General features: G+C 35.3%; 1 protein-coding gene across 6 annotated transcripts in view; it reads left to right on the top strand.

The window, feature by feature from the left end:
* GSAP (gamma-secretase activating protein) overlaps positions 1-24,015 on the top strand; it is a 99,309-nt gene extending 75,294 nt beyond the window's left edge. For 2 of the 6 annotated variants that reach the window (XM_031938690.1, XM_031938689.1), the window contains 9 exons: positions 1,654-1,715; positions 5,848-5,949; positions 8,056-8,126; positions 8,956-9,050; positions 14,453-14,572; positions 15,908-15,969; positions 17,083-17,184; positions 22,353-22,452; positions 23,117-24,015. In XM_031938690.1, the coding sequence (XP_031794550.1) occupies positions 1,654-1,715; positions 5,848-5,949; positions 8,056-8,126; positions 8,956-9,050; positions 14,453-14,572; positions 15,908-15,969; positions 17,083-17,184; positions 22,353-22,452; positions 23,117-23,208 (806 nt within the window). In that variant the 3' untranslated portion in view covers positions 23,209-24,015. Of the gene's footprint in view, positions 1-1,653; positions 1,716-5,847; positions 5,950-8,055; positions 8,127-8,955; positions 9,051-14,452; positions 15,970-17,082; positions 17,185-22,352; positions 22,453-23,116 lie in introns of those variants that run through there. The other 4 variants (XM_031938691.1, XR_004229609.1, XR_004229611.1 and 1 more) reach the window with 4 other exon arrangements.

The raw sequence follows: 24,015 nt of genomic DNA on the forward strand, positions 1-24,015 counted from the left end.
TGGGAGGGAATCATTGTCACTGCTGGGAACTGAACCTGCGTATGGGATCTAGTGGTACTAATCTTTGTTTCCTTCTATTTCATCATCAATATAAAGAGAAGATGGCAGCAGAGTTTGGCTAAAATATAGTCATCTTTTGCTGAAATATAACCACTTCTTTGGTGAAAGGATCCCTATGTTCTAGGATCACACCATAGATGTACTTGAGCAGTGCTTCTTAGCTCCTTTAACAAGCTATCACTCAGCTTTAACTTGTTTTCCTTTGCCCTTAGCTACCTGAATCCATATATGAAGTAAACACAGCAAGTAGATGATTTTTCTTGTCAATGCTTTTTTTTTTTCAATGATTAAAAATATACCTTTTTTCCCCCTTCTATCTGAAAAAGAAAATAAAGCAAAAGTTTTGTAAGAAACATTTATAGTCAAGCAAAACAAAATTCCTTCATTGGTAACATACACACACACACACACACACACACACACACACACACACACACACGTCTCAGGTCTCAGTTTGCCTGAGTCCATCTCTCCTTCATTAGGAAAGTGGGTAGAATGTTTCATCATGAGTCCTCTGGAATTATAGTTGGTTATTGTGTTTTTCAGCGCTCTTAATTCTTTTACAGTTGTTTTATTTTACAATTTTAATTGGTTATTGTGTTGGTCAGAGTTCTTAATTCTTTTACAATTGCTTTACTTTACAATATTATTGTTATTATATATATATATATATATATATATATATATATATATATATATGTTCTTCTGTATCAACCAACTATCCTCTGTATCAATTCATATGTCTTCCCAGATTTTTCTGAAAAGATCTTCCTTTCATTTCTTATATCACAATAGTATTCCATTACATTCAAGATACTGTATTTTGTTCAGCAATTCCCCTCAGCTTCCTTTTTTTTTTTTTCCACTGAAAAAAAAAGAGCACAAAAAGTAGTTCTTACAGGACTTGTGTTCTCTTTACTTCCTACTCCCTCAGCTTGTTTGGTGCATCATGCCAATTTGAATTTTTTTAAAGATCACATACTTCATTTCCTCCCCGATCAAGTTACTTTACAAACTAAGTTTAGATGGGCTAAGATGATAATACAGAATATAATCTTCCAAACTAAAGTTAGCAATCTCAGTGTCAGCATACTCTGTGGGAAGGAGAAAGGGATGGAGGTAAATCAAGCTTTGTCCTGTCTTGGCTTATTGTCTCCTTAGCTAATAAAATCTGTGTCCTTCTGATTCTAATTACTAAAACATTCTTAACTGGTTTCCTTTTTTTCCACTCAGACTAAAATTTTAGTGTTTGAATGGAAAAATGAAATTTGATCCTATCAGGATTGAGCATCTTTCTTCTTCACCTTTCCATCCTTTCATTCTTTCTCTCAGAGAGTTCTTGAATTCTCTTCTGAATTTATGTAAAAGCCATTGTGTGACATTTGCAAAATCTCCTATTCCATCACTGCATTCTCCAGCATGTCCTAGTGAGCCAGGGGAGGAAAATCTAGTTTCTAGTTTATTATCCCTCTTACTTTTTTTCTTTTAGTAGAGGGATGAGGGGGGAAACCAAGGGGTTGGTGTTGAAGGTTAGGAAACATATAGTAACCATGAAAGTATTTGTTGTTTAAATAGTGCTCTGTTTTATTTCAGAGTCACGATTAGCTCCCCTCTTCCAGGAGGAAGATAATCAGCAAAGACTGCTCATTGGATTGGTATGTATTCTATGGCCTTATTAGTACACCAGGGTGCTTTGGAGCCCAAGATAGATAAAGTTTCCTTTTTTTTTTTTTAACTTTAGCATATTTTTAATTTTTTAAAAAATAATTATAACTTTTTATTGCCAGAACCCATGCTAGGGTAATTTTTTTACAACATTATCCTTTGTAATCACTTCTGTTCTGATTTTTCCCCTCTCCCTCTACCCCCCCCCCCCTTGCCCCAGTGGCAAGCAGTCCTATACATGTTAAATATGTCACAGTATATCCTAGATACAATATATGTATGCAGAACCGAACAGTTCTCTTTTTGCACAGAAAGAATTGGATTCAGAAGTTAGAAATAACCCGAGAAGAAAAACAAAAATGCAAACAGTTTACATTCATTTCTCAGTGTTCTTTCTTTGGGTATAGCTGCTTCTGTCCATCATTGATCAATTGAAACTGAGTTAGATCTTCTCTTTGTCAAAGAAATCCACTTCCATCAGAATACATCCTCATACAGTATCATTGTTGAAGTATATAATGATCTCTTGATTCTGCTCATTTCACTTATTTAGCATATTTTTTATTGCAGGACAGGGAAAGAGAGAAGTCTTTTAGTTTTTTTCAATCAATTTCCAAATTCAACAAAGTAGAACCCAGTATCATTAAATTACAGAATCACAAGTTTCTCAGAATTAATTAATGAAGAAGTATTTATTACTGTGTTAAGCACTAGAAATATAAATACAAGAATGAAACAGAACAAGCCCTCAAGGAACTTATATTCTATTAGGTGAGAAAATACATATATGGGAGTAGTGGCCAGAGAAGAGAGTTTTTGGAAAACTAAAGAATAGTGATCCAAAGGGAAGTCAACAGATAATCCATTTTAGGAATTACATTAATATGGTGGGATTTATTTGATTTTCTAGCCCAGAGGAAGAGGTGGAAAAAAAGAGGATGTAAAAGTAGGTTGCGGGGAGTAGTTAAGCCAAAAATCTCTTCATCTATGGTGCTTATACAGTGTACTCAAAAGAATTTAATTATACTTGAATTTTCTTTAGGATTTCACTTGGGCTTTAAAGCCTATGCTTTCACGCTGAATATGCTAAATTTTAACTTGACTTAAGATTATATTTTTTATTTTATTTTATTTTTTTTATTATTTTTTTTTATTTAATAGCCTTTAATTTACAGGATACATACATGGGTAACTTTACAGCATTAACAACTGCCAAACCTCTTGTTCCAATTTTTCACCTCTTACCCCCCCCCACCCCCTCCCCTAGATGGCAGGATGACCAGTAGATGTTAAATATATTAAAATACAACTTAGATACACAATAAGTATACATGACCAAAACATTATTTTGCTGTACAAAAAGGATCAGACTCTGAATTATTGTACAATTAGCTTGTGAAGGAAATCAAAGATGCAGGTGTGCATAAATATAGGGACTGGGAATTCAATGTAATGGTTTTTAGTCATCTCCCAGAGTTCTTTTTCTGGGTATAGTTAGTTCAGTTCATTACTGCTCCATTAGAAATGATTTGGTTGATCTTGTTGCTGAGGATGGCCTGATCCATCAGGACTAGTCATCATCTAGTATTGTTGTTGAAGTATATAATGATCTCCTGGTCCTGCTCATTTCACTCAGCATCAGTTCGTGTAAGTCTCTCCAGGCCTTTCTGAAATCATCCTGTTGGTCATTTCTTACAGAACAGTATATATTTTTTATTTTTGAAGGAGGAGAATTAGTGAGTGTAGCACTGAAGTTGTGTGTGTCTGTATATCTGTGTGTATGGGAATCTGACTTTAATCCTTATGTTCTCTTATTTTCTATCCCCTCAGCCTGGCTAGTACAACTTAGTAACTTGGGAGAGAAAGATCTACTTGATTTAACATCTGATACTATCTTTCTTCCCTTAATCAAGCTGGTTTTTTTTAAGTCTAGTAACTCAAAGAAAGATGAGATGTGATTTTCAGCTAGAACGTACAGGTATATATCTTTCTGCCCCTTTTAACTTGGTTAGCTCCCAGTGTCAATATCCCCATCCCAGTACTCTGTACAACAATTTCCCCCTCTTTTAAGATTTCATTCACCCCCTGTGATAAACAATGAAAGAAAATTAGAAAAGAAAATCAGGAAGATTGACAAGGACTGATTTGAAGCAATATCGCATAATAGAGTGTCCTTAGATGCTTATTGACTTGTGTTAAAATTCTTTAAAAACTCAGAGCATCAGCTTTCTAATCTACAAAATGAGGATCATTAAACTTTATCTATCTTATGAGGTTATAATGAGTCCGTCAAACTTAAAATATTATATAAATGTAAATCTTTACTTTGCCTTTAGGGGATTTAGATGAGGTTATTCTTGTAATATTTTCTAGAAGGGCAGCATGATGACTTGGAATTTACATGGGAACATTATGGCAAGAAATAAGATCCAGTTTTTCTATTGTAGTAAAAACACAGAACTTGGTTTGGGTCTAGGTATAATTTCAGTAGAATGTCCAGTGTTATGGGAAATTGCCTTTTTTAGCCAGTGCTGCTGAGAGAGAAAAATTAAAATTATGTGCAGTCCAGCCAAGGCCCCAAATGGGGTGGTATTTGATCTCATTCACAGGTCCTATGCTTGGGACTGTTTAAATAACAGATATAGAACTTGAATGTTTCAGGAACCTTGTTCTTGTTCAATGAGGATGAAAGAATGAGTCTTTAGAGTGTAATTCTCATGGCTTGACGTTAGGGGTCAGTAGCCTCTTTTTGTTCAAAATACCATCAGATAAATATTGCTTCTGAGAACCCAGGAAAGACTAGGAAGAAAGAGGAAAAAGAGAAAAAGAAAAGAAGGTAGATGGAAGACGAGAAGAAGAACATCAGCTGCGATACATGTTGCCTCTCCTCACAAATTTGCAGAATATGAAAATAGGGCTGTTTTAAGGAATTACAACGAGCAATATATTTGTTACCTTTGTATTGTGTGTTTGTTTTATTCAAAATATCTGATTTCGATTGGCAAGGATAGTTATTACATATATTTTCTTCTCTTAGGATTATTTGCCTTGATCTTTCACAAAACCAGGTTATTAAGCAATTGTCCCTAATGGGCCATCTAGAAAGGCAGAGTTGTAGATAGAGTTGGATCAAGAATACCTGGGTTTACATAGGGGATTTGTTGCCATGGAATCCTGATTTGATGAAAAAGAATGTCCATTTCCACAATCGAAATATTGTCATGATTCATAATTTTGTGTAATTATAATACTGAATGTTTTGTGAGTGACTCAGAAGTTATTAAAATGTCTAGATGACAATTCTGGGGGAAAAAAGACCTGGGTTCAAATTGTTCCTTGACATTTTCTAGTTATGTGACCATAGGCACTCTTTTAATCTCTCTGAAATTCAATTTCCTAAGCAGAAATAAGGGGATAGATGTAACAGATGTGGAGGTAGAATCAATAAGACTTGACAATTGATTGGATATGAATGGGTGAGATTTGAAAATGGGAATGCTACCTACTGATCTTAGCTATTGTAAATCAGATGAGATCCTATGACCAGAGGATCAGAGCTGGAAGGCACCTCAGGAATCATCCATCTAGCACAATCCCTTCATTTGACAGATCAATAAACTGACACTGAGAAGTAAAAAGCTTGTATAAAGTTACATAGATATTAAGCTGAATTGCTATTATTTGAACTCAGATCCTCCAACTCCAAGCCCAGTGTTCTGACCATTTTAATATACTACTACATAATTACCATTGTAATTTACCCTCCCAGTGAATATGAGACTCCTGTCAACTATAAAGCCTCCAAAAAAATGCAAGGTGTTGAGATATTGGCACTTTTACCCTCATCCATTTGGTAATGCTAGGCAAAGGGAAAGTTGCATCTTTACAAAGTTGCAGACCCCAATAATTGACCCTCTGTGCTTTGTAAGCAAGTAGGGGAACACTGAGTATTAAGGGAATTCTTTTTGCATCATATTTTATGTGTCAGTTGGGTTCTTGGCATAACTTGTGAAATTCAGACCCTCTTAGTGAGATAAAATGATAATTTTTTACTTATTCTGGAATGAGAAACTAAGCTTTATGTTGTTTGTCTAACTATTCTTAATTATTTTTTTTAAATAGATGGTCTCTGAACTAAAAGAACATCTCTTGAGAAATCTACCTGTACAATTCATAGGAAAGAAGAAAATTGAACAGTTAGTTCTCGACTATGTTTCAAAAATGGTTGGTTTTTCTTTTTTCATCGGCTGTTCATTGAATCCTACTGAGTTTCTGTAATTTTCATGTCCCCTCTTTTTTTTTTTCATCCTGCAACATGCCAAATATTCATTGGTTTAATAAATTTGCCTTTTGCCTTTCTTTGTATTCCCAGTGATTATTAGCACAGTACCTGGCACATAGTAGGGACTTCATAAATGTTTGTTGACTGACTGATAGGATTGTAAGAAGTATATATAGTACATTTCTATTATCCCAAGTAATTTATAGGGATAAGATAATAGAGAGAATATGTACATACACATTTATTTGATTCTGGAAAATAAATAATTGCTTCTAAATCATGTAAGGATCCTGTAGTCAGACAGTGACTGAAGTATCTAGAATAACTGATACTTATATAACAACATAGGCCCACAGAGCACTTTGGTATTCATCATAATGTTTTGATCAGTTATTATCTTTATTACTAAATCTGAGTCACTGTTACTAACCTTGGTGTGGGTAGATAGTTGCATTTTTGAGACTATCTTGTTTTTCCTAAAAATATAGAAAGTTGAAGCCTTTTTAAAAATTGGCAGCAGGATGGCAATAATATAATGTAATTATATTTTTATTGGAAAATTTTACATAGATGTGTTTGTAGGTGTCATAGTGGAAAAGAGTACTAGATTTGGAGTCATGAATACTTCAATTCAAATCCAATTTTAGATACCGGTTATGTGAGCATGGCAGTGGTTCTCAAACTTTTTTTTTCAGTATCTTTATCTTATTAAAGATTATTGAGGATCTCTCCAAAGCGTTTTTGTTTATCTGTGTTATATTTATAGACACTTACCATATTGGAAAGAAAAACTATTTTTGAATTTGTAGACCCTCTAAAAGGGTTTCAGAGATCCCCCTTCTCTAGACCATATTTTGAGAACCACTGGACCATGGGCTAGTTAATATTTTTCAGCCTCAATTTCATTATTAGCATCTTTCTCAAAGGTTATTGTGAAGATAAATTAATTCACATATGTAAAACACTTTGCAAACCTTAAAGCACTGTATAAATATCAGCTATTATAACATTCAGATGTTCAGCAAGCACTTATTAAGTACCTACTATAAGTTAGTTGTTTAGTTATTTCAGTTTTTTTTTTATTCTTCATGAACTAGGCACTGTGCCTAATCCCTGACTTCAATATATATTAACTCATTAAATATTCACAATACCTAATTCTAAAGTAGGAACAACACATATGTCCATTGCATAGATACAGCCTACAGTCATAGAGATTTCTTCACATTTGGCCAGGTTTAAATTGCAAATGGGCCAATTTGCACATAGAATTTGTGACATATGGAATATCCCCAAAAGCTTTAGTAGCTTAAAACTGACCTAGACTTTTGAGATACCCCACAAATATTTAGCATACTGAATAGCCTAATATCTGAAATGGATAAGAACAATTAATAAGTTCATTAATCTATACAATGGGGATAGTAGTACTTCTATTATATATTTCATACAATTGTTGGACAGAAAGCCCTCTGAAATTCTTAACATTTTAGCTAAATTTGAACACTTATATTAAATAATTATCACTTTTATTTGTCATTTCAATCATTTGTTGATTTGAACTAAATTCTTCTTTATGTAGTCTCACCAATAAAAGAAAAAAATTTTTAAGTTTCATAATTATATTTGGAGTTCATTTTTTAATTACTCAGTAGAGAATGGAATCCCAGTTAGCATTTTTACCTAAAATACTTGTGACTGAGTCATAGAGGAAGTAATTAACTGAGATGTTGGAAGGAAAAGGAAGTGGGAAAGTCTTCCTGTAAAAGGTGGAATTTTAGTTGAGTTTTAGTTGCATTCTCTTCTGGACAGTTATGTTCATTTTCACTTTTTCCATTTTTGGATGCTGGTACCAAAGAAGAGGCTTCAGAGGGACTCTTTCTGTGTCCCAACTACAATGTCAATACCAGCTGCAGTGAACAAGTTTGGCTGACACTTGGAAGGACCCTTGTTGTTGAAATGGAATTTGAAGGGAACTATACTCAGGGGAGGTTAATTACTTCCCTCCTCAGGCGGTCTCACATGCTTCCTCTTCTCTTATACTGTAGCTGGACCTCCTTTGCCAGATGCTGGAAACTAGCTGGAGGAAACACAGGCTTGATTCCTGGGTTTTCCACTTGTACGCAAGTATTTCTTGTTCCTGATCTGCCATGTGGTACAGAGTCAAAACAATTCTCGGTTGCTGTGTGCTTGTTAAGGGACTTTTTGTACTTTACTTTCACTCACCTCCACTCAAAACTCCCCCCTTTCCCAAGCTCTCAGCTCAAAACTCTTTAACACTGCCCTCACATCCATTGATGGTTCAGCAGTATAGAGAACTGAACAAAGAGTTTATATTGGCTGGGTGACTGGCACTTAACCTCAGTGCTCTGAGCAACTGTCTAAAGACCATTAGTTGACGAGAATTTGCTGATCTGGACTGGTAGAGGACATTTCTTCACTTGAGAATTCCTTTTTACCAGTGAAATCACAGGTCCTTTCCAGTTCCCTATCCCTATTTACTGTCATTCTTCCTTCTTTTCTATCTCTTTCTATCATTATGTAGGAACTTAATGAATATCAAAGCCCCAGGAAATAACAAAGACAATTTAATTAGGTGAATTAAAGTTAACACAAAGCAGTGTTAAATGATTACTTTGAATTCCCCCATTTGAAATATTACACATTTACTCTCAGATATGGTTGTTTTTCTTGATTTTTTTTTTTTATTCCAAGGGAAGGCTCGTTGGGTGGTAAGCAGGGGTAGGTAGAGGGTTTATTCAGAAATGACTGCAATGTAACAAGAAGAGCCATGAATAACACTTGCCCCCACCCAAATCCACAAGAGATGGAAAAAATGAATTCCCCAATAGATAGGCTGTATTCACTTAAACCTGTGGCACTGGCCAAATAGTTCTTGAAAGGATATTAATTCTGTTTCTGACATGCTGTTCTGTAATTCATTTTAGTGATGGGCGTGGCAGTGCAGGTGAATTTGCAGTTTTTCACACTATGACCCAGATTTTGGATTCAGTGAACAGGATGTGTTTACCTCTTCCTCCTGGTAAGGGTTTTTCTCATCCATTCATTTGCACAGTGCATCTTCTGACCTCTGGGTTCTTCTAGGACCAATTATTGGCCAACTACACTTAAGAGTCTTCCTTCAATCTCTACTTTGATCTTGAAGAACCCTTATCTTCTCTTAGTCTCAGCTCATGCCCCTTCTGATCCCAACTGCTTGTTGTTATCATTGTTATTTAGTCATTTCAGTCATGTCCAACTCTTTGTGACCCCATTTAGGGTTTTCTTGACAAGGCTACTAATTATGATTTGCCATTTCCTTCTCCTGGAGGTCATTTTGCACATGAGAAAACTGAGGCAGACAAGGGTAAGTGACTTGCCTTGGGTCACACAGCTAGTATGTGTCTGAGGCCAGCTTGAATCTTCCTTTCTCCAATCCTGGCACTCTAGCCACCATAACACCTAGCTGTTTATTTAGTGACTTTCTGTTTATTTGACTTTATTCTCTTTCTGTTTATTTTGGCCATTTGTATACATGTTCTCATCTCTCCCAGGAATTTAATTTCCTTTTTAGTAGGGATTGTTTCATTCTTTGCACTTCTATTTCTAGCACCTAGTACCAAGAGAAGCACTTATTAAATACTCATTAATTGATAATTTCACAACACATAGAAGGAAGAGTCAAATTTAGAGGTTAAGCAAGCCATTTTCATATTTTGTGTGGCTTTCTTCAGGAGAGCTAGGGAATAGGTCCAACCCAGTTCTCAAGTCAGTTTCTAGGAATGTATACATCCAGATCTTTGTGAATCCTTTTAACCCTAACTTATTTCTCACAACATTCATTGAATTTTAGGGTATGAAGGGAGGCTGGAGGTAATTTAATACAGTTTGGACAATCTTCTTTATGGTTTCTATTTGAAAATATTATTTCTGTTTTTTGTGGGGGCCTGAATTTAGTTTCAGCTGCACCCTAAGGATGGTTGTCAGCTGTACAATATAGGACAATCAGATTTCCTTTTGCTTTGCCCAATTCTCATTCTTCTCCCCTTCCCTTTCTGTCCACATGCTAAGCTTCTTTATAAATATATGCTAAGTTTCTTCGATATCTAAGGGGAAAATTCATGAACTAAGATTATTTCGAAGGTAAGTAGCATACTTCATGATCTACCCTTTTAGAAAAAGAATGAAGGAATTTGTTGAGAATTTTGCTTGAGTTTCTGTCATAAGCCATTCCTTCTCCATTATCACAACATACTCAATGATGAAATGGATTTGAGATTTTGATTTTGTCAAATGCTAGATTCACAAGGTCATAAGACCTTAGATCTAAAGATGGATGATATCTTAGAGTCCGTTTAATGTAATTCCTCGTTTTATAGGTGAGGAAATTCATCAGAGGGATGTGTTGTAGATATAAATAATCTATTATAAATGAGGAGTTTATCCTGCTGAAGTGCTGTGAAGAATATCATCAAAAAATATATGAGTAGAAAAAAGAAATTCCTAATGACAGTTTGTTGGCCACAACTACCCTATATATTAAAATTTTTTTCTAATACTCCAGTCTAAATATTATCTCAGTGATATAGAGATTCCTTCCAATAATGCAGTTTGCCCCATACAGTACATCTGCCTGTACTGTATAACTCTCATCCATGTTCTCACATAAATCTACTATAGAACATACACTTAGCACACTTAAGGAATTATCACTGCTCTCTTGAAATTGTATGGAGATCAGTGGAACACACAAACTGTCTTTCTTGCTCTCACTATAAGACCAGTTCATTTTTTTTTTTTTTTTTTTGCTCATACATTGAACCATACATTAAACTGAGGGAGAACCTATGGAAATATTTTTAGAACGATCAGACATCATTTCACTGGGTAAGAGCAAAGGCAGATTACAGGAAAACAACGCTGGAATTAGAATTACTTATCTCTGGATGGAAACTTTGAAAAAACTTAAGATCCAAGAATGGAATCAAAAGGCCTTCCTTGTGACATCCACATAAACTCAGCTAACAGGATGTCTGTAAAGAAGTATTGAACAAATTACTGAATTCCATGGATTTCTTGGTGGGAATGAAGAGTTTATGAGAACAATTGAAAACCAGATCTTTGACATCAATTAATTATAGACAGGATGTCTTTAAGGAGCTAGAATTAGTGAACAATGTTGATTATGCAAGATAATGTTAGAAACTGTACAAAATATAAAATTAAGGGATAAAACTTATTATTTATCAAAGACCTAGCAATCAATGACCTAGTAGCTGGAATCATACATCAGAAGCTTGTTATGTTTCCTGGAAAAACAGATGACAAATCCCCTGTTGAAATCAAATAACAGACTGTATTAGAGCCAGGCCATTATTACAACTGAAATTTCTTGTCCACAATTGCCTGGACATAATATAATTCCATAAAACTTAAAGAAAAATATTTTATAAGAAACTAATATTTCCCATTCTAAGCTAGATGGAACAATAGGTTGTTAAAATATGAAGACCTAGAAATGGAGATCAAAATAATGTGGAGAAAAGATATAATGAACATTATGCCTATATTATCTGCTACTGGTACTAAGGATGCTCTCAGTGAACCTAAAAAGGAAAGATTTTAGCCCTTCTATTCAACTATTAAAAACAGTTATTTTATCTATATGTGCAATAGTACATAAAATGTTAAATATAAAATAATAATAGAATATAACTTCTCCTGGAACATTACCTTTCTGTCCTCTATCAAAAATATGAATTGGAGATAACAATAATCTATGTTATATACATTGTGTTTTAAGATTTGCAAAGTACTTTGCACAGTATTGTATCATTTGCTAATGAAATCAAATCCTACAAGCACTTACTAGCATCTAATTATATTCTACACACTAGATATATACGGGTAGAAAGGGAACTAATTTCCATTATCTAAAAGAGCTTTGTATACTCAAAGTGCTATATAAATGTTATGTAAATATTATATATAAATTACAATAAATTCTGGGTAGCTAGGTAGCATAGTAGATAGAGGGCCAGGTCTAGAGTCAGGAAGACTCATCTGGCCTGAGACACTTAACCAATGCTAAGTAATTTTCACTTACTAGTAAGACACTTCCTAATTGAACTAGCTGTTCACATCAGACAAATTTGTCTTGCTGTTCAACACTGGACAAGTATCTTAACTCTGTTCTTCTCAGTTTCCTCATCTGTAAAATGAGCTGGAGAAGGAAATGGAAAATCACTCCAGTGTCTTTGCCAAGAAAATCCCAAATGGGGTCATGGAGAGTTGGAGATGACTGAAAAGTGAAAAGCACAGTTTGTGCTTAAAAATGCTATATAAATTGTTAGCTATTATAATTATAATAAAATTCTACTAGGTGAATACAGCATATAAAAAGGTAAATATACACATAACAATGTGATTAACAACTGGAGGGTTTACATCTCCTATAAATGCCCCTTTCTTTCTGCCCTAAGACATGCCTTCATCTCTTTGACCCTGAATTCTTGCAGCAGTTTGCTGGTTGGTGTCCCTGCTTTCATCAGTTGGCTCTCTCTTAGCTTTTCTGTTTTCTTGTACCTTCTCCCAGGTTTTCTATAATCTAGTGATATTGGTCCCTTTGCCATTCCTTGGATACAGCATTCTATTTCTCAACCTTGTGCATATCTCCAAATGGAGAGATATGTCCATATTTATTACCCAGCTATTTCCTGCATTTGGAATTCTGTTTTGACTTCTCTCCATCTCCTGAATTTATTTACATCTGAGCTACAATGCCATGTTCTAAAGGAAGATTTATTTTTGTATTTCAAAATTCTAAGTCTTTTCTCTGTTGATTATCTTCATTTTATCCTGTATATGGGGAATTTTTTGTCTCACTAGCCTATGGATCAATATTGAAATACATTTGACATGTTTCAAGGCCCTTTCCATACGTTATCTTGATTGGACCTCACAGGAGCCCTATGGGGTAGGGAACATCCTCATTTTTCAGACGAAGAAACTGAGTCTCAAAGAAGTTAAATCCCTTACCCATGGTCACAAAGCTTGTAAGTGTCACATGTAGGATATTAATCAACTCTCACCTGACTCTAGTACTCTGTTCTCTGGATCATGCTGCTTTTGTTAGATATTTGTCCTCCTGTGCTGAGACTAGTATGTCATCTTTTCCAACTTTTTTTTAAATTGATTTTATTGATGTCTTTTCTTGTTGTTTTAAAAATATATTTATTTAAACAAATCCAAAATATAAAAAGGAAAATAATTATAAAAAGAAAAAAATTGTAATGTGCACAGCAGAACATGCGAATTCAAAATATGAAATAATAAATTTCCATTTCAAGAAAGCTTATATAATAAATACCACACACTGTATTCAGAACTGTCCATATTTTCTTTGCTTTTCAACTTCTTTTATTTGAACCACTTTGAGTAGAATTTCTGAAGATGAACATTTTTGTAATTGCTTTTACTCTTTCTTAGCTAGCTTGTAAAGAATAGGCTGGATTTAGTAAGAAGTGATAATGGAAGTTTGGCATTTGGTGACTTAGTAATTTCATCATTGTGGGTTCTTCCACAGACACCAAATCATCAAAGATTTCTTATTCTGTGTGATGCTTTTTTATTCCTTTCCATAAACTCTCCAAAGAAGATCCACCCAGCATGTGGTAGGCTCTTCTCTCTTTCTTTTAATAGCTCTGCATAAGAATAGAGCACTTGGGTGATCCATCTTTTTTCTCTCTCACTGTGTGGCCAGTTCAGTCTCTTTGCTAATCACACATACTTCTGGTAGGGTCTTTTCTACCAAGTCTCACATAAAAAGAGTTTTTGTCAACACTTTGTGTTCTATTTATGCCTTACCATTATTTTTTATTTGTTATTTATTTCTTACCTTTTGGGGCATTTGCAATGACAACTTCAGCTTCCAAGATGGCAACATCCATGCATATTACATTATCAGGAGAGTGGTGCTAGAAAAAGACTTATGTGGCACTGGGCAGCCTGGGATCATTGACAACACGATGGAATCTCCCATATGTGATCCAGGCCAAATCGACTCAATTCTGAGCCCAGCTTATTGCCCATAGGCATTGTCCATCAAATACATAAATGTTGATATAGTAACACAATGGGCTATGTCTTTTTTTCAGTTGTATATCAGTGAGGGGATGTTCATAAGTCAGAGGTTGCTTGAATGAAACTTTTATGATTTTCCTTTTTGCATTTTTTCATTTTACCACTTGTTTCATTATATCTTTCCATAGGTCACTCTTATTAATTGTTTTTTTTGGAGTTATGTTCCCTTGCCTATCAACTAGATATCTGAAACTTTCAAGTACCCCCCAGTTGTCACTGGAACATTGAATCTCATATTGTAAAGTCTGTCTTTATTAACCAGGTTCATCTTCTGTGTTTGTCTCCCTGGATTTCCATTCCTAGGCTTCCATACTGTGTACATGGCCTTAGGGGTACGATGTCTCCCCCTGCACTGCCTTCTGCGTTACATTGATGATGGAGTGCTACTTCTTACAGAAACAGGGGTCATGAAGCTCTTGAAAGGTAAGTGCATTTGATCCTGCTAGAGGGCTGGTTCCTGTCTCCATATATCCCATTTCTTGTAAGTAATACTCTTTCTTAGCAACCAAGTTAAACTGCTTTGGCTCTTGAAGAGGCCCTAGAGGTTTCTCACTTCATTCTTAGTGATTTTTTCCCCCCTACAGTTAGATTCCTTTACAGAACATAGAGGCTCTTGAGGCTAGGAAGACTCAGCTTGTTGTCCAAGAATGTGTCATCAAATGGCTGGCTCCCTCTCAGCTCTTTTAACATTCCCATTTCAAAATCAGGCTGTTTCATGTTAGGAAAGCAGGAGAGTTATATATAGATATATATTTTTTTTTCTTGTTTGAATTTCATTTCAAATAAGATCAGCACAGGTTGTGCTAGAGAGTTTATATTATAAAATTAGTCTCATATTAAGTTGAAGTGTTGCTTATCAGAGGGGGACAATTGTTAGTATATTTCCAGCATATTTTAATTCAGAAACTTGTGAGTATAAACTTATAACAAGAAGGAACCTTAGAGACCATCTAGTCCAACCTCACATTTTATAGAGAAGGAAATTGAGACCCATAAATGTGAATTGTTTATGATAACACAGGTGGGAAGGAGCAGATTCAAAATTCAAATCCATGTCCTCTAACTGCAAATCCAACAACCTTTCCATTGTTCCTTGTGGTCCAGCAACTTTTTGGATGAAATGCTATTGCCCCAATTCCATAATTTGTGAAATATTTGATTTAGAATCATGAAGACCTGACTTAAAAGTTTCATTTCAGGCACTTAGGTCAATTAGTCAGTAAGCATTTATGAAGTATTGATGTGCTAGACTTTTCCTGTATGATCCTGGACAAATCATTTAACCCCTCTGTTCTGTTTCTCTATAAAACTGAGAATTGGACTAGATGCCCTTTAACATCTGTCTTTTCTAGCCTTATATCTTTGCTCTTGGGATCCTGAGAAATTTGCTTTGACATTGCTTTGTGGTTCTTTTCAGCTCTAGCTCTGTGATTTGTGCACATGTTGTCTTCAGGATCAATCATTTTGGATTATAATGGATTCGTATTTTCTGCATGTTATGTAGCTTTTTTTTTTTTTTTCTGAGATAATTGAAAACAGTTAATTAAAAAGTCTGTTTCCCCAGAGAGTCACACAAGTGTGATTTCCAAAGCTCTTAATCTGTGGGGAATCACAGTGATGGTATTATGTGTTATCTAAAGAACACTGTTATAATGTTTATGAATTTTTGAATTTTAGATACAAACTTTAGTAACACTCTATAATACTAAAATGAACTGATTTTAATTGCTTTCTGTTTTGGGGGGAGTTGTTTTGTAGATCTGGACAACACAGAGAAGAATGAAAAACTAAAATTCAGTATAGTTGAACGTCTTCCTCCGGTAATCTTGAATTTTTTACTTAATTTTTTCATTATGTCTTGGAATAGTGCCTCCCTAATGCTGAAATCCCTTTCTGGAAAGAGAATATTTGCTCATTTCTAGTTAGATACCATTGGATTGTTTTACTTTCTAATTCCTTTCCACAAAGTCATGCTAATTCTCATCTTTATCCATGATACTATATCAAGATCCAGAACTCTCCTCTGACATATTCTCATGGATAGAATTCATTGTTATGTTCTCCATGAACACTGTGGGGGGGGTTTTCCCCATGATTTAGGAAACTGTGCATTATTTACATCAGCGATTCTGAGAAGTAAGGGAAATGATTTTCTTTGGCTCTTTAACTGTTGCGTCATTTAAACTCAGGTGATGCCAGAAGGTCATGAAACCTGTGTTTCCTCCCACAGCAATTCTTCCCACTGGGGAAAAGGGTAGTCCGGTCTTAGGAAGAATGAAAAGCATGGAGGTGAAAGGGTTAGAAAGGACGCTCCTTGTTTTTGTGGTAGAGATGAGCTAGTAAAGCCAGAAATAATGGGAAAATGTGAAATTCCAGGGCAAGTTCTTAGAAATGTGACCCTGTTTGGGGTGGAGGTGGATGGGGGAAGCATACTTAGTCATCAGGGTCCCAGCATACTTTATGCATCCTGTGCACACACCCACATTGCCCTGGCACTCCCTCTGGCCCAATTTTTCTCTATAGGGAAATTTCCTTACTTCTCCAAGATTGATAATAATTCTTTAAAGACTAAAGCAATGGCTGCTGAGTAAAAGCTCATCACTGGTGTCTGTGTGGAAAAGCAACAAATAGGAATTCAGTGTATTTTTCTCACAATTAAATCACTTTAGACTAATATGTGGATTTCCAAAAGTATGTAATGTATCACTGAGAGGTACTTGACAATCCAGTCTCTGTTATCTGCTATATAAAATTCAGAAGTATTTAGTCAGGATTCAACAGCATAGATAAGAGGGTAATAGTGTGTTCTCCAAGAGATTGTTAACCTTAATGTTTCAGTCCCTTTTCTGAGTAATTTAACTTAAATAAAATAGTTGACTATGTATATTTAGGAGATAAATGTTTTTTCCTTTATACTTTCTCTCCTTTAATAGTTTATTCTGCAGAAGACAAGTCAATTCTGGGATCATCCTATCAATTCTCATATTATTTCAAGGAATTATGTGAAACGGCTGCTTCCAAAGCATAAAAGACCGGTAAGTTTGGATGTGAGATCTGATCACATTTATTTTTGTTCATAGATCACTGTATCTAGAGTAAAAAGAGCTGGGAATAACTCCTGGCTCTACTATTTACTGACTTCTGAGACCATTTTATCACTCAGAGGTAAAGAATCTCCAATGATAAAATACAGTTAATAGTGTTATAGAGTTTAGGTAATCTTAAAGGGCTATGTAGCATCATCCATTGTTAGTGTTGCTTTCAAATTTTACTTTAAAATATTTTTAATACTTGTTTATCTATGAAGTATCATTTCTTGAGATTTGGTCTTCTTGTCCATCAGGGCAGGGAGCCAGGTGGTATGGAGAATAGAACATTGGATCTGGAGTAAGGAAGACCTGAATTCAAATTCAGACACCAGCTGTGTGACCCTGATCAAGTCACTTTAATGCAATCTGCCTCAGTTTCCTTAATTGAAAAGTGGGAATAATAATAATAGCACCTACCTACAGGAGATGTGAGGATCAAATGAGATAATATTTGTTAAGCACTTAGCACAGTGTTTGGCACATAGAAGGCAATGAATAAATGTTTGTTTTCTCTCCCTCTCCCCTCCCCTCAATTCTTGCTCATCTATAAAAAGATAACTATAAAAACAATAACCATTTAAGTACAAACATCTGCTGAATAGAATGAAGAGGTAGGGCAATTTTATTAAGAACTCAGAACTCCAAATTATCTCAATATCTAGTTTAATATTTGCAATTTTCTTGAAAAAAATGGCATAGGGGAGGAGGAGGAGGAAAGATATATGGGGAAATATGATACAGGAATAAGAAAGTAGCCAAAGGATGGAAGATTTCACAGATGCCTCATAACTATATATCACAAATATTTAAATAAATAATTTTCTTAAGAAGGGAGTCAGACAATGCTGGACATCATGTACAATGAATAGCATCACAAAAAATTAAAATTATTTTATCTTTTTTTAAGTTTATTTTTTATTATAGCTTTTTACATATAAAACACGTGTGGGTAATTTTTCAATATTGACCCTTGCAAAACCTTCTGTTCCAACTTTTCCCCTCCTTCCCCACACAAATTATTTTATCTTAATGGATGAAGGCTAGTTCTGTACTCACTGCACCAGAGTGAAAGGCAGTGTGGCACAGTGGATAAAGAGCTCACTTCAGTTCCAGGAAGACATGGGCCAAGTCTTACCTCTCACACATACTGACCCTAAAATCAGAGCACGGAGAGGTAAATAACTTGTTCGGGGTTACAAAAGCCATATAGTTCAGTTGTGAGATTTGAACCCAGAGCTTACTGGCTTCAAGGCCGCCTCTCTAGCCACAATATCACATTTCCTCTTAAATGAGATTTTAGCATCAAAAAAATGGGGAAGTGAATGTATTTTATACCAAACTTCCCACACAGGGTATCATTATTCCCTATGGAAATTTAATGATATAGATGAGTTGTCACAACAAAGACATCAAAAAGAAAAAAAAACTTAGAAATTACTTATTTATAAAACAATTGATTTTCTTGCCAAGCAGAGCTATGACAATGTTTTCCCACACTGTGCAGATTTTGTTAATGTCTTTCTGTAAGTTCTCAACGGGAAGTACACCTCTAGTTCTAAATGCCTCTTCTTCTTGACTTTATGAAAATATTGGTGGAATACAAAATTACCCACTTATCATCTTTTGTTCTTACCTTGTGACTAGTGCTTGTTATTTCATTTATACATATCTTTGTTGACATCCATTACTCTGATTCTTCAGTGTTATGTTTTATAGGCTGCTCAAAACCACTGTCTGCTTCTTCATTGGTTTTGAAGGATATTAATTATAATTTTTTTTGGAGATTGTAGAGTTCTATCGCTCACAGTCATAGAATTTTTGTTGGTCAGCTATTTCCTTCTTGTCCAAATCTTCATGATACCATTTGGGGAGTTCTTGACAAAAGCAGTTTATTATTTTCATCTGTCATTATCACCTATAACCTAGCTGCCTTTAAAATAGAACAACAGCATTAAAAAGATGGTCTTTTCTTCATGGAGACATTTGGGATCATTAAAAAAAAGAACTTTCCAGTTTCCCAAAGACAGGCTCTCCAGATCATTTAGTTACTTACTATCCATTTTCAAAGAATATTCAAGACACACATCCTAATGTTCGAGCCTTCTAGGCTGTTCATCTACCTCTTCATGATCTAGACAATAGGTGTTCTTCCTCCCTTTGGCTTTCTTGGGTAGAAAGATAGGACAAATTATTTTGAATGGTAATGATTCTCATTTAGTGATCTCTGCAGTGTTCTGGGGTTTGATACAATAGCCTTTTGGTCATTGCCTACTAGAGCATCTTGGAAATCTCACTATCATTAGTGGATCCTTTAACAACTATTTTACATGCAACAGGGAAAAAATAAAATATTAAATAAAAAATAAATAAAATACCCCTCCCCAATGATTCAGTATAAACCAAATATAACTGTAAGGCTATCCTCCAGGACAATGTTTCTATGCATTTGGTAAAATCATACAAAATATATTGAAAGAAGCAATAACAGAGAAAATCTTGTTCAGATCTTCTGATTAGAAATATGTTGTTCAGCTGTTTCAATTTTGTTTGATTCTTTGTGAATCCATTTGGGGTTTTCTTGGCAAAGATAGCAGAGTGGTTTGCCATTTTTTCTCCAGCTTATTTTACAGATGAGTAAACTGAGGCAAACAGGGTTGCATAGTTAGGTAGTATGTGAGGCCAGATGTGAACTTCCTGACTCTATCCCTGCACCCACTGTAGCATCTAGCTGTCCTTATAAATCTGTAGTGAGGCATAAAACAGGGACACATATATTTGCCAAAAGGTCTTCATCACTTTCATGTAGGAAGCCTACCTGAGTCAGCATGGAAAAGGCAGAAGGTCTTGATTACATTGGGCTGATTGAACTAAGATTATGCACATTAAAGGATCTCTTTAAAGAACTATAATTACTCCAAAGTTTAGCCTATTATTGGAAAAATTCCTTTTGTCCAGATCACAGTATACAGTTGAAAGGACAGCCTGTAGAGCTAGTCTGTCAGTAATTAATGTCTTGAATAAACACTACAAATGGAGAGTAAAGTGGGTGGATAAACTATTACAAATGGACAGTGAGATGGGCCTAGAAGTGGATTGGATTTTTTGCTAAATTAGAGCGATTTTAATGAGATCCCTAAGCTTCTCCATGAAGAAAGACATATCCTTTTCTCTCAGCTCTGTTCCTGACTATCTGACTTTATTTTAATCTCCATTCCAACTGTCTTCTTATTCTGAAGATGACTCATATCCTGTGACTGACCCTTCCTCCCAAATGGTGAGTTTCTGCCTGGGACCCCCATTTGAAGATGTATCCAGGGCAGCCATTGCTCACTTCTTTCCTGCTTCTGTTCCTGATTCTCCAAACTTTTCCACTTTTCCTGTTGGTATTCCTGCCCTCCCTTTTCAGCTTCATGTTATATATTGTCTTTGCCATTGGAGATTGATAATTTCTTATCTCTGCCTTTGAGTTTACCATTAAAATGTGTCCCCCAAGTCTTTTTTAGCCACTTAACAGTCAGATTAGTTTTTGCAAAGGAATATTTACTTCAAAGATACATAAGGAACATCCTAACACCTGGGTGAATAATCCCTTTTACAATATCTCAGTCTCTAGAGGGAAGAATGGAGTTAGTGTCACAGTTTAACTCACTTTCTACTTAGCATCAGTCCCACAGAGTAAATCCCTGATGGACATACTTCCTGACATCCCAGCTTCCTAGAATCCTGGCAATTGCAAAAATGTTAGCAATATCTAGCTTGGAAACTTGCCTCCAGGGCTCCTTTGGTTTGAGGCCCTGGTTCCAGGACTCCACTTGCATCTAAAATTAAAAAGCATAAATGGAATAAGAGCAAAATACCAAGCTTACTTCTCAGGGCCACAGGGTCTAAGTGTGTGTGTGTGTGGGGTGGAAGGCGAACACATCCTTTCCCCCAACTTACTGTACAATACCTCTGCTGCCCCTGGACACTTCTGGGAAAGAGAGAGCATGTGCATTACTTAGTTGTGTGGAGTTAAAGACTCATCTGTGTTTCATCTGTGCAGCCAATGGAAAAAAGCTTCTGTCCCTTCCTCATGGTTAGGTCAGTGCAGAAAGTCCACCTTGGGCCATCTCACAGGATCAGGATCCTAGAATCTTCCACATAGGTGCCTCATTATAGGTGGCCTGTGTGTGTGCCAAAAACTGTATTTGTATTTGCTTAGTGCCTGACACACAGAAGTCACTTAGCTCTCTGTCATTCTCTGTCTTTCTCTCTCCGTCTCTCTCCCTCTCCCAGTCTCTCTCTGTCTCTTACTTTCTCTGTCTCTCTCTGTCTTTCTTTCTCTGTTTCTGTCTCTCTTTCCCTCTCTCCCCCTTCTTCGGCATGAAATATTTCAGTCTCTGAAAATTAAAATTATAGTCGTCCAAAGAGACAAGAGAGAGTCATATAGTGGACGTGAGTAGGCTGAAATTATTGCTTACAAAGAATTTCACAGAAGTGCTGAATGAGAAAGTAAGAAAAATGATGTCCCTTCCCACTTTGGATCCATGATTGTATAACTCTAAATGTGCTACTAGAACGAGAAGTGAGGGAACCATGTTGCAAAACTGAAAGATGACTCATATATAGCCTATGCTTTCCTTTGGTATCCATGCAATGTTAAGATTTGATGATCCTCCACTAAGCATTTTTGGTGGACTTCTTGTGGAAGATAATATGGCAGAACAAGGTCCCTCAAAGGGACCTTGAAGGGTTGCCATATTTTCCCACTCTGAGATTATCTGAGTTGAATTATAGTCTATACTTAATGGATGAGACATGCATGAGTGGTCTGTACCAGTGGAGGAGGTAGCCATACTGATGACTTTTTAAAGTTTAAATTAAGTTTGCCTAGATCAAAGTTATCAGTTAAGATAGTCACAGCATTTTTGGAGTTTGAAGGACCCTCAAAGACTATCTCTTCCAGGTAGGTACAGCGTGCAAAATGATCCTCCTACCGCTGCTTATAAACCTCTAGTTGCAAAACCTTTTGTAGTTCCTGAGGCAGTTGATCCCATTTTTGTATAGTTTTGGTTTTAACTACTTGTCTTAGAGTAACCGTTAGAATAAACTAATCTCATGAATTGTTTTTTTAGTTACAAAAATCTACAATTGACAAGTCATCATTCCATACAGAATTTCTGCCTCTGAATTATTTGATTGAAGTACTGACAGAGATGGAGACTACTCATCAAGGTACCCTTCATTCTCTATTCAATTATATTCATTCCTGTCTAAATAGACATTAAATAATGTCCAGTTAAGAAAGGGTTTATAGGTGAGATAAATTGAGATTCTGGTGGGAGATAAGATTTGCCCAGTATTTCATAGTAAGTCATTGGTAGGGCTTAAGATTTTTGGTGCTTTAAAAAAAGTTTGAATTCTATTTGACTGTTAATGGCAAATGCAAATTCTCTTTCCTTAGTGTTAAAGATATAAAAAATTTTTAAAATTACTTAAAATATGGCAACCCTTGTGGAAATGTACCTTACATTCTTTTGAAAAACTTGGCCCCAAAAAGCAGAACTTGGTGAAAGTTGTATAAAGGCAGACTTTGGCCCAGTCACAGGAAAGTCATTTCAAACAAAACAATTTAAAATGGAGCAGTTTGTATCATTAGGTAATGTGTTCTTTAGCTCTTCAGGTAGGGGCTGGTAGCGTGTTTGGGGATTATTTTAGAGGGATTTCCTACTTCTTGCTTGGGTTAGTCTAGATGACCTCAGAGGGACCTTGAAGGGTTGCCATATTTTCCCACTCTGAGATTCTCTGAGTTGAATTATAACCTATACTTAATGCAAGAGTTGGAAGGCCACATGCATAAATGCCAGAGGCTCATACTATCCTCCTCTATTTTCTCTAGCTCTGAATCCCTTTGAAGGATGTGACAGTGTGGACACAAAATTTGTTGCAGAAACAGCACTGAAACAAACCACAATCCTGTTGAACTTGTAAAAGAACCATGACAGCAACTGATTTCCAGAAATTTGCTGTTCCTATTTTCCATTAAAAAAAAAAAAAAACACCACCAACAAAGAAACCATCTATCATGGACTTTTCAGCTGTTTTTTTTTTTTAGAACTATTTACATTGAAGAAAAATTCCCAGATGTTCTCTAGTCATCTAAGTGGTACAGACATCAGTCCATTATTAAAAATAAATAATGATTTCCATTTGGGGAAAGGAGAGCCCTTTCCAAGAAGCTGAACTTTTGAAGAGGTGCTCATAAATACTGGCCTAAATTGCTCTAGTTTCAACAGAAGATGAAAGATATATGTACAGGATCTAGGAACAGGTACCTTCCAGATACTGTTCAGAAAAAAAGCTTCACCGATTCTGTACTGTCTCTTTTCTGAAGAAAAAAATAGACTTGAGAATGATTATGTGGTGACTGGACCCCAAATGGCTGGGGGTTTAAAATTTTTTAACTCAGGAGAAAAATATGTTGAAAATATGTAGAAGAGCATAAGAAAAATAAATAAGTGCCCTTTTTGGTAAGTAATATAGGATTTAAAGAGAGGAAAAGTTACACTTTTAATATAAAAACTATTTTGAGTTTATGAACCTTTTCATTTATTGATTGTATTTAATTAAAGTTGACTTTCTTTCCAATGTATAATAATTTGTAATGTTTGTATATTTGTGCACTTAGAGTTGTAATTGAAATGATTGTAACAGACAATTTTAATTTAATGTTTACTTTTTGTAGTGTTTATAAAATATCTATTTAGATAAATTTTGATGTTAAAAATTCCATTGAAA

This window comes from Sarcophilus harrisii, chromosome 5, assembly GCF_902635505.1.
Source record: "Sarcophilus harrisii chromosome 5, mSarHar1.11, whole genome shotgun sequence".
Lineage (NCBI taxonomy): Eukaryota > Metazoa > Chordata > Mammalia > Dasyuromorphia > Dasyuridae > Sarcophilus > Sarcophilus harrisii.